General features: G+C 37.5%; 1 protein-coding gene across 1 annotated transcript in view; it reads left to right on the forward strand.

The window, feature by feature from the left end:
- OSBPL10 (oxysterol binding protein like 10) overlaps positions 1-17,141 on the forward strand; it is a 123,222-nt gene that overhangs the window by 40,441 nt on the left and 65,640 nt on the right. The window contains exon 4 of the mRNA XM_076331128.1: positions 9,310-9,501. Coding sequence (XP_076187243.1) covers positions 9,310-9,501 — 192 coding nt within the window. The remainder of the gene's footprint in view (positions 1-9,309; positions 9,502-17,141) is intronic.

Genomic DNA, 17,141 nt, shown 5'->3' on the forward strand with positions numbered 1-17,141 from the left:
TCTCCACTTCTGTAAGCCACAGAGCAAATTTATATTTTCTGTATTTTTAAGCTTAACTGTCCAGAAAATAAAATGTTGGGAATTTATGTGCTTCAGATGAGACCACTGATGACTCTGCTTCTTACTCCGGAAGCGTAATGTACTTGAAGCAACGTTGTGATTATCTGTTCCTAGGAACCTTTCTTTTGACAAGATTTGTCTCTTGTTTTTCAATACACTTTTTTTCTTTCTCCCCTCCTGTCTTCTCAGGGTTAGAGTGTTATCTGAGAGGCAGATTTTCCCTGACTTAAGCATTGCATATAGTGCTAATTTGGATTTCACCTATAAGTAAGTTTTAAAGCTTCTCTCTGCTTTTCTCTGTAAAAGCAAGTGATCAGAAGCTTTGATGCTACAATGATTGGTCTTTGGAGATCAGATATTGGTTACAAGGGAGTGATGCTTCAGAGATTCCAGAAACCAGAAAAAAATGCATTTCTAAAACTTCTTTTTTTCTTTTCCTCAAAGTTTCTTACTTCAAAACCACTGCCTGGTAGGAGGTAAGGGAAGCAAGAACTGCTGCGTTTCTTTGTGATTTTTTTTCTGTCTCTTGTAGATGAAGGTACTTTAATATAATAATTATTAGCATGGGAGTGGAAACATGCTGTTTAAAATATTTTAAATTTACATAAAATAGTATGCTGCTATTTTAGCCACCTTACTGTTTCTTTTGTGTTGGGGTTAGGGACTGGAATTACATAGGAAGGTCTGTAATGACACAGAGAACGGTACATGTTCGACTTCCTTTTGCATAATTGAGGACTTGACAAAAAATCTGTATTTTTGGATTTTGTTAAAATAGCCCTACCGTTCATAGGACTGTCATGATGTGATTTGTTATTCTACCGGCAGCAGGGCTGGATCTCTCTCTTCCCCATACTTTGAGGGCTGTAGTAAGTGATAACTGCAAATTGTCTGTGTCTCATAGTGCTGTCACAAACAGGCAGATAGATAGTCATCTGTTTTAAGCTTCTGGAGTTTCAACAGAATCCAAGCTCTGTCTCTGCTTGGAACGGGCATGTTTCTGCGTCTCGAAAGTTGGAGCCTTAGTGCTTGCTCCCAGCTTCTTCTACAGCTTAAACTCACCTTTTTCACAGGAAGAACGAGAGGCAGAAATTTCTAGCTATTTTTTAGGAGTCATACACTTGAGGAGGAGGTGGAATGGGAAGTGTAAAATATACAGTGAAGGGTATGTTTTATCTTATGCTAGTGGGATACAGGTTAACTGGGGAAAAATAATGGGATAACCAGGCAAGCAGTGGGAAGGTTCCCAAGAATACCAGTGAAGCAACTCTTAGCTACAGGTCTTTCATATTGGAGAGAGAACACATTTTTTGAAATCTTCAATTGATATTATTGGAAGGAGATTCACAGGAAAACATGAGAATTTGGAGAATGTTTTTCAAAGCTGAAGCTGTGTCACTGTTTCTGTGAAATATTCATAAGAGAGCATTCCTTCTTCCTGCATTGGATCCAGATCAGCACTGGTTTCCTTTCTTTTTCAGAGCTACTGCCTGCTTCAAAGTGCTACCGTATGACTTGCTGACCTTGCTGTCTTTAAAACTTCAGTTGGGGACTGGAGGAAATTAAGCAGAGCAGTGATTAAAAAAAAAAAAAAAAGAAAAAGTAAAAAAAAAAAAAAAGTTGTATACTAATGACTAAATTTAGTTGCATCCTAATGAATGGTCCAAAGGTGAGCTATACAGCTAACAAGTGGATGTAATACAAGCTAAGTCTGTCACTTTGTTTTAATTAAATTTTACATCTTAATGATAAAAAAAGCAGTAAAAGGATAATGTTCTCTGGCAAATAATTCCCATGCTGTAAGATAGTCTTAATGTTCTTGGTATTCCTATACAAGTCTCATTTCGCTTAATTACAGATTGCTCAACCTCCACGGAGTACCAAATCACGCTGTATTGGAAGAAGTCTTCAATGTCTGGATAGGATTGCTGGTTTTTTAGACTATTCTAAGTGAATATTACTGTACAAGTTTTAATTAAAGCATTAGTCAAATTGGAATTCAGTGATATAAAATGCTTCCAAGAAGAAGTAGGCTTATGCATAATTTCTGTGGTAACTTCCAAGAATAATTTTATATCCATAAATTGTCACAAGCTTGTAGTTCTTTTGTTTCATACCCCTTTTTTCTTGACTGTTTAATGATGGTATCTGTAAAAGCACTAATAAAAACAAACACACAGGTTTTTGTACCAGCTCTTAATTCCAACGTGTGGCTCAGTTGCTGGATTGGTATATAACCCTTGTATTTCTCAGTGTGTATCAGGAATGTGGCAGGGAACAGAAACCTCTATCTTGTGCAGTAACTTCTGTCTTAAATTGTGCTCGGATGGTAACTTTCAGCTTAGGTTTGTGCTAGAATAAGGAGGTAGAATCCCCCTTGTTCCAGCTTCTGGTTTGGAGCTGCACAAGTGAGCTGCTAAAAACTGGATGGTGTGGTTTCATGTTTCAGCTGAACTCATCTGCTGATTCCCTGCAGCTGTAAACGGCAGTCCAGTTCCCTTCCTTCTGCTGCCACCCTTTGTGTGGACTCTGTTGTGCTTCTGGTCCTGTGATAGCTTGGGCATCAGAAACAGAACAAAAGGCATCCTACTAAAAAGGACTTAGTTACCTGACCAGCTCACTGAGGAATTGGATGAGCACTGATGTAGGGGAAGCTGGAGTCTGCTTCCAGCAGCCCCTGGTGGTAAAGCCCTGCTCTCTTCTTCCTTCAGGATGGAGGATCGCTGAAATGAATCTGCCCAAAACCTAACCTTTCTCTGGTTTAGTCTGAGGCTTTGTATTTAAAACTGAGCCAACCTGATGACTGCATGCCTCTGTGAGGGACTGTCCTGCTCTCTTTCCCCTCAAGCAGTGCTCCTGGTGCCTGTTATAACCATCATCCAGCCCTTTGGAAAGGCAGTTTGGGCTGCTACATCAGCAGAAAATTCTGTATGTGTGTCTATGTCTTTGTTTCTTTTCTGGTTTAACTCTGTGGAGTGGCTCTCCATGAGGTCAAATGGGCCTCAGAGCCAGCATGGAGAGATGGTGGAGAAAAAAGTCCAAACCTGCCCCTTTCAGTGGCAACTGTGGTAGCAGTTTAGCTGCAATGTGAAACAGCACCTGTAGTAATGCCTGAAAGTTTGAGGTCAACGCTTTTACTAAATCATTATGAGGCAGAAGTGTAATTTTTCTCCACAGCTGGAAAAATGGCTATCACAGACCTTTGGTGGTCCTTCTTCAGTTTTATCAGGTTTCTTCTTGCCTTACTAATGAACGGCTACGGAGATACCTTTAAATTTCTAAAAGGATTATTCACTGGGTGTATTTAACATCTGCATGATAACTGTTTCCATAAAGCCAGATTAGTGAAAGTTTCAAGTCTTTGGTGAGTGTTGTTTTGGTTCTTTTATGCACAGCAAACCTCTTTTCCATTTGAGCAAGTTCACTCTTCCCTCCTCTGGTATGCTTGTCTGCTTCCTCCTCTTGTTCCTGACGTATAGAAGTCAACTAAAGAATGGTGCTTCTAATTAAAATGTGCTTTGGAAATCCTTACAGTGGTGAGGCTGAGAAGGAAGCAGTGCTTGGCTGTAGATGTGTGTGTGTTTGGCACCTTTTTTTCCTCCCTTTGGAAGCTGCATGAAGATAAGAGTTGCTCACAGCTCTCTGCTTTCAAAATCCTTCTACAAAAATGGAAAAAAATTCCATTTAGGACTGAACATGAGCTTGCTGAAATGATTCTTGACAAAGAAAAGATTTTATGATGGAATGATTATCATAGTCTCTTGCTTAAAAGCAGACACATGTATTGCCTTACTGAAGATGATGAAGCACTGTAATATTCTGTCAGAAAAGTTAGTACCATAAATGGTGCTTTACACAGATGTGTAAAGCATATCATAAGCTGGTCCCTTTGCAATGGTGAAGTTCGGATGTTACATAGATTCAGTCATTTGCATTTTAATATTTGTGAATGATCATAATGTAAGTTAAACAGATCTCTGTCCGTGTTTTTCTTTTTTCAGTGTTTGTTTACTTAGGATGCATTGGAAAAGATTGTCATTTGCATTTTAATATTTGTGAATGATCATAATGTAAATTAAACAGATTTCTGTCCATATTTTTCTTTTTTCAGTGTTTGTTTACTTAGGATGCATTGGAAAAGAAGTAGATGGGAATTAAAATACTGAATAGTGGTGTCTCAAAATTGTAATTCCTTTTTGATAGCATGTGACTTCTCATTGCTCTAAAGCTGCACCCAGGGACTGGTTCTGTGCTATATATATGCAGAGGAGTAAAGGAATGACATTTCAGTATTTATTATTCTGTAGAAAACATCTGTGGCACAGTGCCTGTGAAAATGATGATTATCAGCCATAAACAGATACGACAGTTCACTTCAGAAATTAGTTTATTGATCTCTGGAACATTGCATTTACTTTCCAAAATAAACATTACTGTTTGCTTCTGGTAAATGGTGAAAAACAATTCAGCTTCTTTGTAAGCAGGAAGGGCAATCTCCAGGGAGAATGAGTCATGAAAACATTAGTATAGTTGGAACTTACTGTTCTACAATTACATTATTTTAATTGTTAGGATTTTTGATATCCAAATGGAAGCATTCATTATACTGCTTTTTTATCTTGGAGATGGACAGTCTACTAAAATAAAAATCTTAACCCAAATCTGTGTTAGCTAAGCGTACTTTAGCTAGCTTTAGGTCATAAAACCAAGATGAACACAAGTTACAAATTAATCTTTTATTAGCTTCTTTATTATTCTTTTATTAATTTCATTCTATTAGCAGGCAAACTGTTGGAGCAATGGTAAAGTGTAGCCTCAGGAAAGAATATTTGTAACCCTTTTGGGATGCTTCAGCCTGTGGATTTCTTGACTCATTGTTGGCACCATGCATTACTAATTGTTGAAGAGCTTATGTCTTCCTTTCATCAGACTTTTCACTATCTTTTTATTTATTTATTTGCAAACCAGAAAGCAGTAGGACCAAAGAAAACGAGATATGATAATAGTTAGAGGGGCAGATCAGTCATACCAGCAGCGCTAGGAGGAAGAGCAAGGGATTAGGAATAAAAATCCATCAGTTACTGTCATTGCTTTGATTTCCTGGAGCGTGACTTTAATGACTGTTGTAGTATGATGTGTAATTAGAGTGCTTTTAGCTGTGGTAAATATCACATAGGTTTTAACATTTTAACAGAATTGGAAATTTTTTATTTTTGCACAGCTGTGTATCAGTGCAAAAGAGATGCTTGTCATTCCCAGTGTTTAATCTGAAGAAGTTCTGCAAAAGAGGAGTCAAGTATTTGGCTGGGATGTAGGTGTTGACAATGTGTTGTAAAATTTGAAAGTGCATAAGGGACTGAGTGTGTAGTTCCTGGAGAGACCTCTTCTGGTAGTGGCAGGAAGAAGCTGTTAGAAGAAATAGCTGCCGCCTCTGTCTCCTTGGACGGAGCAGGCACAGTGCTCTGCTGTTGTTCTCTGTGGCATTGAGGAGTGGAGCCCCACTTCAAAAGGTTTTGAGTGGTTGTAGAAACCGCCTCCTGCAGACATTCACTTGCATTTTGTGTGTGACTGCTTTTGCAAGTTGTAAGTAGGAATTTTTTACCTTTATCATGGGGCCTTGCCTAGGGGTAGCTTCGTGGGTAGCCAGAGGTCCTGGTGCTGAGCTCATTTAGGGTTTGTATGTTATAGAGGTTCTCTAAAGAATCTAATCTCAAGTTAGATGCTAGAGGATTTGTGTCGTGGGCTGGTGCAGTTTTCTGGCACGTTGATCGGAAACGTTGGGTCACTAGATAGATGAAGGGTATAAAGGGACAGAAAATGAGAGGTGAGGAAAAATTGCTTATAGACCTGTAGGAGCAGTTGAAACCAATGTATTTGGCTCTGATATTTGGCACAGACTGTGGCTGTATGTGGTAGTTCAAGATTGCCAATCTTCCTGACTTGGTGAGCTGCGTAGGATTGGTAACTATCTTGTGCTGAGAGGGGAAGGAGAAGACTCTAGGAGAGGCTCGCCAGCAGAGGTGATCTCACCCTAGAAATCACATAGCACTATTGCAGGGCAAGGCATGCAGCTGAATGTCAGGCACGCCAGGCAGTGTGATATGGTCAGCCCTTGCCAGGCTGTGAACTTCTATACGTAGAGATTTGGAGTTACCTAGTGTCCCTGTAGCAGGACAGCCTTCTTGAGCACCACGCACTACTGAAACTATAGTTGGGCTGTTCTTCCTGATTTTTTTTTTTTCCTCCTGCTCCACTGATTCCCAAATTCCGTGCCCTAAATGACTGTCCAACAACAACAGTTGCTGTGAGCTGCCACACGTCTTTGCAAAACTTAATGGAAAGCCATCTTCGATGCAGTGTGGTCCCACGGACTGTTTATTCTGCCTCAAGTCACAGTCTAGGAGTGTAGTTGATGTAGCCCAGTGAGTTGTGATATGAACTAGAGCAAATCTTGCAGGAAAAAAATCTGGATTAAGAGACTCCTAAAATGATGGGCATATCTGTTTCTTGGAAATGTGTCCATTACTTATTTGTGATACAAAGCCAAATTAAAAAAAACACAGCTGACTAGCAGCTTTTGTACTAATAGTTCACTATCAAATTTATGACTCCCAAGCATAAGTGGGGTTTGGTGAAATCATGTTTCATGTATCATGTTAGGTGACATGATGAAAGAAAATGTGAGTTGTGAGCTGCAGTCAAGGTGTCTGTTGTGGTCCATGGGTCAGCTGCAGATAGTTCACTGCAGTTTGAAACACTGTCTTGAGGAGAAATAGCATTGAATTGCCAAATAATATCAATGATATAGGTATTAATTTAGAATATATGTGCATTTCAACTTATGAACATATCTCTCAAAGTGTGCAGGTTAAATGAGATTATTTTGGCAGCTGTTTTTTCTGAGAGCTAACTTTCTCCTAGAATTCCTTCCTGATTCTGTATTGAAACAGTGCATGGATATTTCTATATTTGTTTTGTGTTACTTTTGTTATTTGCAGATCTATACCCCCCCCCCCCCCCCCAAAAATCAAAACATAATAGAACTTCACTTCTCACAGAACGTTGTTTTCTTTCAAGCAAAACTAATGGCTAAACTCACTGTTTTTCATTGCTGCTGTTTGTCTGAGTTTTAGGATCAGTTTAGTTATATGAAGGTAGCAGATGCATTTTTAATATTGTGATCGCATGATACTAGAATGTCAGTGATTCTCAGAAGATTTCATTCTAAAAAAACAACTTTTATTAAACTGGAAGATAAGTTGATCTTATGCTGAAAAAAAAAATGAACTTTTGTTCTTCTTTCTCTGCACCCTAAATTTAGTTTAGAAGAATTCTGATGCTAGTCAATTTAAAAAAGAAACATCAGTAAGTATATTTTGCTATTAAATACTAGGGATAGCCTTTTTCTGTGAAACTTCTATTTAAAAAAGGAAATTCAATCGCACCCAGTTTCCCTCATCCCCTTCCTTCTCCCAAACACCTTTTCCTCTGGCTCTTATTTTAATTGTAGTTATGTCTAAGCAATGCTCTTTTAAATGGAAGATGAATTAAAAACCTGGCAGCCTTCTGTGCCCTTGTGACAAATTCTATTCCCCCATGCTTTTTTTTTTTGCCTTAGAGTCAAATCCAGTTTTAATGCAATTGTGAATTAGCAGCCAGGATGGATATTTCTTGAATGTCTGATTCTACAGATGCTTATTATTATAATCTTATTAGTCATGGTAGTAAAGAATATATTCATTGCAAAAACAGGGTCAGACCATCATTCTTGGAAGTGTTTGCAAATGTAAGTCAAGACCAATGGAATAATGCTTATTTCTATGATTATAGCAGCTCTTTGCACGCTGGGGAATTTAATAACACATTTTTTAAACCTTCAAATGCCTCAAAAAGTCTGAAGTTTAGTTTTGTGTGGGGGTGGCAGAGGGATCATATAACTTACTTCACTCTTCCTTCTTGGCAGTGCCAGATAATCTGCCTTGTCATTTACAGTCAGTGTAGTGGTAACATGATGCCTGACTTTAATTCCAGTGCTAGTTGGAACCTGTCCACCTTGGATTTAAAGTCTTTTAATGAAATTACCACAGAATTGCAAAGTTTGACCTGTAAGGAATAAGGAGAGAGATTGTACCCAGGTATTATTTTTGTGCGCTTGCCAGCAGACGCAAGAGTAGTACCCCACATTGACAGTAACTGTCTTAGCAATACTGAAGGCTGCCATCATTACTTGTGCAGGAGAGGTGAAATGGTTTTTCACCCATAGGGCTGTATATTTACCTCACTTTCTTAAAGTGCTACTAAATGCCACTCTCTGAAGTGGTTTGTGTTTCATCAGGTAAGAGTTACTCTGTTTTGCTTTTAACCTTACAGATGCAATCAACAGTTCAAATAGAAGGGAAAAGCTTTTTTATATTGTACTTTTATATACGATGTCCCATGGTGCTCTAGCACACACCTGAGCTTGATTGAGAATTGCTGTCCTAAAGACCTCCAGGAAAACTCAGGTTTGAGGGCTGCAGAAAACAAACCAAGATGGTAACACTAACGAATGGTTAGATAAGAACAGAGAAAGTTCTTGAATGTTCAGACTGATTTTATAGGTTGTATGTTAAGAGTATTCACACTGCAGATACTGTTGGAGATTTATTTCTGGCCTTTTTTTGTATTTAGGGTTTATCTCAAGCTTACTCCAAAACATGTTGACTGTTTAAGCCATGTTTTGTTTTAAATGTTAATGTTTAATTGGTGTGTGGATTGGCCTTGCCAAAATTGCAGCTCCTCTAATGTTGAAAACAGCACTGCACTGTTTCAGAAGTTCATCAGGCGAAAGCATTAAGATTATTTTTTTCTTCCTTGCTGTTCACACCAGTTTGGTGAATTACAGGTCAATGGCTTCATAAAAAATATTTGTGTTGGCATTGTTACTACTGTGCAAAATCCTTCCTAATCTTTCCTAAAAAGTATGGTTGTAAGAACTTAGCAGCATGTTAATATGTAAGAGTTTGTGAAGATTTTTGTGAAGGCCAATTTCAGACAATCCAAGAAACAAAGGCGGTAGCCACAATATTTCCAAGAAGATTCCTGCTGAGCAATGCAGATGGTTCAGAAGGAATAAATCAGTACTGAGCACAGTTACACATCCAGATTTAGGTTTGTGAGGAAAATAGGACAGCGCAAATCTTTAGCCTGAATTGTAAATTATTTACTTGTGTAAAGGTACTAATATCAACATCCCATTGCTTGTTCTAGAGCATTTCATCCTCGCGAAGTAGAAGCTCATCTCTGCTGCTGCCTGGGACAGTTAATTCTGCATCTCCCAGTGGCCAGAAACATATGAATCAAAGTGGGCCAACTGTTGTAACCATCACACATCACAAATCACCTGCAGCTGCTCGAAGAGCAAAGAGCCAGCGTTCTGGTCAACTCCATGAAGTCAGAGAGGTAAGAGATAAAATTCTGCTGTTTTGCTATAACTTCTAAATGCTTATTTTGCTTTAGAATAATCAGTCAAGTGTGACAAATTAACAGTTCTTTTTGTTTCCTACCTTATGTTTGACTGCTTTGTTTTTATCCCCTCGCTGAGCAAAAGGCGATCTTTAGTTCTGGTTCAGCTTGAAGTCTGGTGTATACAGGTTTTTTTATGACAGTGTTAAAATTAGTGTGTGCACATGCTTAAAAGAGGAAGTAGGTTGGCCACAGCTCCCAGACTTTGCAGGGGTGCTGCCGTGCTGGAGGAACATCTCTTCTAAGCTGCATGCAGCAAAACCTTTCAGATTGGAAAGAGGGCCCTGAAGCATTTAAATATAACTAGAAAAAACCAGCTTGAATAAGTCTGATGAATGAATGTGAAAGAAGGCACAGCTCCCCACACTCAGCAGTTTGTTTCTATGTGGCTATAGTCTTAACTCTGTTGTCCAGTTTCTACTGCTGACTCTGTGATGGAAGAAGGCTTTTTCTGTATTAAATGCATGAAAAGCAAACAAGAAAGCATGTTTCTTTCAAAGCGTGTTTACCAGGGTTTAAGAAGTATAACTCGTATACTGGTTTAAGTCTGTCTTCCAGACAACAAAAACAGTACAGAGTTTTAAGCTTAAATAGCATGGCAGACTTTTACAGAACTCACTTTCATCTTTCTTTCATCCCTTGTTATTTTTGCTTTGTCTGAATTTCTTGCTGTTCTCTAATAGTGCCTTTGCAGGTCCCCCTCCCACCCCTTCTACCAAAGAAACTGTTGGCAGCCTAGCTGCTTTAAAGCATTCTTTTATCACATGGGTTTAAAATACCTACCCCAGTCCTTCAAGTTGCAATCTCAAGAGTCTGCTTTTAAGTTTACACTCCCTAAATGTTTTATAAATGGACACCTTTCATATTAAGAATTTGAATAAATTCTTAGTGTGTGCTTACAATGAAGACTCAAGTTATACATCCTGATGAAGAATGCTTGGTTTTATTCTAGTAACATTAAAAGTGAAAACTTCCCTTGTATCCCCTATTGTATTAACAATAGTCATTCCTTGCTCTGAAGAGCACTGTCTGAATGTCACCCACGTTTTCTTTACATTATAGAAAACACACATCTGTTTGTTTTTCATGAGAATATCTTGTCTTTGCCTACCAATCATCTCCCCCAAGTTGTTTCTACCTTACTCAATGTATTTGCTCTTGTAAGTTGCATTCAGAGTGTACCTTAAACCTATTAATGAAATAAACAGTGGGAGCTGTTACTCCTTTGTCAAATGAAGCTGGGTAGGGCTGAAAGTAATTTAAACGAGAGAATTAGTATATGTGCTGATCATAGTAAGTTGGGAAGGGAAAAAGTCAACAGGTGCAAAGAACTACACTTGGGAAGGAAGAAATAAATACTAGCCTATAGTAAAACAGAGTAAGTGGCTAGGTATCATCCCTGCAGAAAAGGCCTGGGGGTTGCTTGACTCATTTGTTTGCAGTGTATTGCAATGTGATGTCATTCCAAAAAGGTAAATGTTAGAGGACTTCAATCTGTAATCATGGAAAATAATTATTTTGCTGTGTTTGATGTGAGTGATACCTCAGCTGCAGCACCAAATCCTGTGAGAACAACTTAGAGGGCTGCAATAAAAAAATCTTAAACACTGAACATATGATAATGATTGAAAGTTAAAAGAAATTAGTGTTTTTTGGGGAGGGTAAATGGTACTAAGATAAACAATGCCTAAGAAAATTTTATAAGGAGGTATGTGAACTTTACCTTTTTATGTATTGGATTTTTTTTTTGTGTGCTGCTTCTTAAAGAAGAGCATATCAGTGGAAAAATCAGTCCTTCTGCCCTCTTTCCCGGTCTCATGTAAAAAGTGGCTGCTTGACTGATCTTGTTTCCATCTTGTGAAAGGGTAAGTCTGTTTTTCCAGATTAAGGAAGCAGGCAGATTTCATTTCAATGTCATGCTCTGTGCATTTCCTTCTCCCCCCTTTTCCAGAGTGAACGCAATAGAGTTGGGTATATGCTGCCTGTTTTTTCAGGGAATATTCTTGTTCCCTAAATGAGTTAATGGTGACTGTTAGATCTGCCCTTCCTTGTTAAATTTATGAATAAAGAGATGAGTCCAGAGACCTTCAAAAAAGTGCACTTAGAATTTGTTCCAGTCCTTTTTTTTTTTTTTTTTTTTTTTAATCTGAAGCAAGGAGAAATAGGAACTAAAATACAATAGGAGAGAGTTAATCCCCTCCTCAACACCAAAGTCTTTGCTTTTTATTTGGAAGTTGTTGGGTGTGATTTGGATGAAGGGAAGAGACTGCAAAAGGATTATAGATCTGCGTTAGTGTTCCCATTATAGAATGAAGTCATTGAAGCTTTGACATGCAAATAAGCTTTTTTATTGTACTATAAATAGGACTACATTAACTAATTTTACATCTTGTAAAATACTGTAGTTGAATCAATGGAAAGAATTTATATGCTTCTGGAAAATTAGAAGCAGCATGTATTTTTTAAATTTTAAAACAATGTTATGGTAATACTACAATGTTATATGAGAGATCTGTGAAAAACAGGAATGCTGCAAAAGGGGCATCCTTCGCTTGGGACATATGGTCTTCACTAGCTTGGACAATATCCCTGGGAAGTGGCGAACAGAATTGCTACTCAATTCTGGACCAGTTTTTCTTGATTTGGCCATGTTACTTGCAAACAGTGAAGTGTATCTCCATGTTGCAAATAGGACAAAATAAAATGTACTCTTATATTTGACATAATGCAATGATATTGGGTAATACTTGGTCGTTCTTGTCCCCCTTTTTTCCTTTCGTAGTAAGAATAAACAATACATTGTTTCCTTCTGTTGTTTGTTCTGGCTCATTTAATTTTTTTTTTTTTTTTTTAAGACAGCATAGAGAATTTTAGTGTAAAACAAATTATGGCAAAGAGGTCTATTTAGAACCAAACTGATGTGCGAAATTCTGTAAAGGTAGTAAAAGCAACTGTGTAGGTCTACAAAATGACACATGTAATAAGTGTTTCTGTTGTGAAATTAGAACTTCAACTTTTTTCAAAAGTTTGGTAAGTTAAAATCGAGCATATATAGAGAGCTTTTGACTGCTATAAAAACTATTTTTAATACTCAAGCTACTTTTGTATAGCATTGAATTGAAACAAAGCTCAGGAGAATTACTTTTCATCATAATGTAATTTTTTTGTTTAAAATAATATTGTTCTCTTAAATCAGATTTTTGCTTATATTAACTTGATGTTAATAGTCCAGTCCATATGGATTTATGGAACGTTATGTCAAAACTGAAATTCACCATACATTAATTTGAGAGAGCTGATCCACTATGTGTTGCATTTTATGCAGAATTATTCAAGATCCTACCTCTTTATTCGGGCCATAACTTATCATTACAGGGGTGCTTTCAACTGATTTTTTAGTAAGTGATTTTATGGTAACCTAAGTGTGTGTGGTCTTGAAATTGAATTCTTTTTTTTTTTTTAAACTATGCATATTATTAGCCTCTTAGCAGTTTGTGGTAAGAGTTATACTTGCAGAATTCTTTACTGCGAGCGGTTAAAATTAACTGGAACATAAAGCCAAGTGGCCACATCACACTTCATGTTAAATTTTAGCTGCCACTGAACTAAGTAATAGCGGCACACTTCATCTTGGAATGGTGTTTATTTTGGCTGAGAATGTCTGACTATTGTACAACCACTGCCAATGTTACCATTGTTGTTAAAGAACCAAGAATTGCAGTATGTGAACATTTTGTAGTAACTTATTTACAGACGTTTAGAGAAATTGAATGGGGTTAACCAAAAGAAATCTAGAGAAATATTTTTTTCCATAATTTTAAGAAGTCGATAGAGGAATTTCTGATCCCTTTGAAATGTGTTGTTTGTTACAACTTGTGATACCTTACAGTGGACTAGTCATCAGCATGTGTTTCTGAACAGCTGGTACAGTGAGATCCAGATTTCATGGGGCCTCCACCAGTGTGACATCCATTTTTTGTGCCAGTGGGCAGTTCCAGTATTTGGAAAGGACTGCTTTTTGGTAAGATGACAGTCCTGCTGCTTCTTGCATGTCCTTTGCCATATATAAACATGGTTACCTTTTGATTCCTGCAGGAATTATGCAACTAGCTGGTAGTTCTTTGCTTCCTCCCTTCAGTATAGGAAAATCTAGGACCTGCACCTAGGGCTTCATGGAGTGAGGTTTTACCTGCAATTTTGTGGGGCCACAATTGTCCAGTTTTATGTGGGTACTAGGAGAAAGAGATACTTCTAAAACACTTTGGAAATTTTCAAGTGAGAAGTGAACATCTTCACGTCACTGTAATATTTGGGTAGCAAAATTAGGAACTGTGACTAGCTATTGATAGAGGAAAAGGAAGCTGTTATCTGTGGAGGACTGTTTGTTCTGTTACAGAATTGTAGCGCTGCACAGGCAGCATTGTAGGTGAGCAAAGCAGATGCGGTATTTGAACCGTTTGGGGAGACATTCAGACTTGCAGGACTTTCATATATGTGAACACACAAAGACATAAACTAAGCTGTATGTTGATGGTAAAACTTTGTAATCAGCATTTAAGCTTGTAGTAGGGGAAAAACTGATGATTTTTGTTTCATGCCAGATTTTGCTTTTCAGCTTTGAAAAGTCAAGTTTTGCTTTTGATTTCATTTTTTTAATCCTCCTTTTGTTTCTCCGGAAGTATGTACATAAAAAGGTCAATGGATAAGAAGAGAAGCAATCTAATGCCAATTCTAGCAAAAAGACTGCTGTAGCTCTTGAAGTTTGGCATAACATTGAGGTTATGTGATAAGTAAGGGTGCATGTAAAAAAATTGTTGATTCAGATCTTTGAACAGGACGTCATGCATAAATAGTGTGAAGTATGCACAAGGAACATTTTAAAAAAATCCTGCTAATAATTGAAGTGTTTTTGAAAGTAAGTGTATAATTTTGATTAATTTGATAAACTTCTATGTAAGTAGGGACAAGTGCTATGTTTTAGATCTATTGCTTTCACTGACAGCTCTCATCTTGATTTTAGAGTGGGGGAAGATGAGAGCTAGCTTTGTGACAAAGATGACCTTCAGGACTGCATGGCTAATAAATCAAATATTTGCTTTTAGAAGATGAAAATGCTGTCATCATGCTCGCCTAACTAAAGGGTGTGGTTGTAGGATGGACTGGTAGACTATGCTAACTTCAGTCTTTCTGGCCCAGTAATGTAGGTGGTCTATCAGAGAGAGGCCTGATAACCATGGACTGTGGTTGGTATAGCACTGCTGAAGTCTGTGCTGCTGGCCTTTTGCTAGGCAGATTTAAAGCTGATTACCTAAAATCATGTCTGTTTTAACTTCTAGACGTGTTTTAGTATAAAAAGTAGCTTTGTGATGCTTGCTTTGTGGGAGTTTGTGGTTGACTCTTTAAACTAGTGTCTTCCTGCACTTCAAAACTAGTATTTTAAGACCCTTTAGAGATCTCTCAGTTGGACTGACCAGGGTAGTTTCATCTTGGTAGTTTATAGATACCGCAGAAAGTGTTTATAGCATTTCACTTTTGAATCTAAGTATCCTGTTTTCTGTCCATTTGGTCAAATAATATGGTGGTACAGTGAGTGGCAGTTTTGGAAAGAGAAGAGAAAGAACACAGATTGAGGAACCTTTGTTAAGTATAGATCTCCAGTTTTTCCTGGGCTTGTATTTAAAATAACTTCCTCCCACCCCCCACTATCCATAATAAATTAAAAGTACAGGGTCATCCTTTTGATCATCTTCAGTCAAGTGCATCATATCATATACAAAATAGATGGTCTGTAGCTATAGATGGATGCTGGTCAGAAAATGAGATATGTTACTTAACAGGTTACATCTTAATACCGCTACATCTATACTTTATATGTATTGTCTGTGTTACACTTTCATTTGTCTGCTAACTCATTGTCACAATTTTTTCATTTTAATTAGCAGGGTGTGGAAAATAGGGACTAACGTCTCTACTCTAAAGCAGATAAAGAAAAAGTGCTTGCAAAAAAACCCAAACCAAAAACATAGCTGTTTCTCAGAAAGGAACGATTTCTCCTTGGCTAGTGGTGGTGAAGGAAAGATAGCAGAAAACCTTTGGGTCAGTTCTGTGTCCACCAAAGTCAGTAGGAAGTGCATGAGGCCGTAAGTCTTAATTCAGCTGTTGATATTTATTTGGCATAGAACGTGCTCGTGTAAGTTATACTACTGCTATTTAACCGTGCTTAAAAACACTTTTTGAATTGAGAAGTATTTTAATACAAATTTGTGTTACAGGTACGTTTAACAGCTTAGTTATGGCTGAGGTAGCTGTTACTGAAAGGGTTGCTCCCAGCTGTGTTTTAACAGGAGCCATTATAATTTTTTTAGGGGCATTAAACCTGTAACAGTATAAACCGGTTTCAAACCTAATGAGGGCTAAAAGGGGCAGCTGCAGATGTTACCATTGCACTTTCTTCTGAATTGATGTTGGCCCCAGTTCTAGAAATGTGTGTTCCTCATACAGTGTGCAAATACCAGTGCAAGCATGCAGAAATCTTCTGGCTGTTCAGCAATGTTAGTGTGATTGGCTGCTATCCATATCCTTATAGACAAAAAGTGAATTTAGAGCATATAGGAACAGATGAAATTATTTTGGTATCTTCTGTGGCAGTTTCCTTGGAGGCTATTTGACTTGTCTGTAGAAGTCTCATCTCCTATGTCTGTTTATTCTACCTTAAGTTAGTACTGCAAAGATCAATAAAAACATGTCTCCTCAGGGAATAAATGGGATGCTTAGATCTCTGGGAGCGTCAGTCTAGTACCTTCCTAAGTAGTAAATGTGCATGTGCTTATAAAAATTATTCAGTAAGTAGCATTAACTGTCTCACTTTGGGGATGAGGAAATGTAAATTATTCTAATACTATAAACCAATAATTATTAAATCACATAAACATGAGCTGAATACTTTTGTGTTCTCTGAGTCTTTACCTTGCCTTTGCAGTATCTTTGAGGTCTCTAAGAATGCATATAAGTTACACCTTCCTAAACTACACCTTGTTCTGTGCATTTGGTTTTGTATTCATGCAAAGGTTGAGTCATTATGGATTCCAGACACCCAGGCAAGGAGAATTAAGGTTGCTATGGGAATTGTAGAGCAAATATTCTACTAAAATTACACCGTTTGTCCATGTGGATTATGTCAAGAGTGAACCTGGTTCATAATTTCTGATTTTTTTTTTTCCTCCAAATCTGAAAAATATAAATGATGCAAACATGGCTTCTTTTAATTATATTTTTTTTCTCAGCCTGTAGTTTAGTAGTAATTGAGCATGTGCAAAGACAATAATTTTCAATCATATAATAAATGGCAATTTATAAATTAGGGATGATATAGTGCGTACGATAGCTACATTCAGAGACTGCTGCAGCATTCATTTTCTTAAGCAATTGCAGAGAAGCTAAGATTACTCCTTACAGTTGTTAAAATATTTCATTAAATTTTAAGTAAATGGTAGGTTCCCAAAGGAGCTTGAGAGAAGTCAGATTTGAAGGGAATTCAGTCTCCAGCTTTTGTATGCCTTCAAATCTGTCACTTAATT

The sequence above is a fragment of the Aptenodytes patagonicus genome, chromosome 2, assembly GCF_965638725.1.
Source record: "Aptenodytes patagonicus chromosome 2, bAptPat1.pri.cur, whole genome shotgun sequence".
NCBI classification, from domain to species: Eukaryota; Metazoa; Chordata; class Aves; order Sphenisciformes; family Spheniscidae; genus Aptenodytes; species Aptenodytes patagonicus.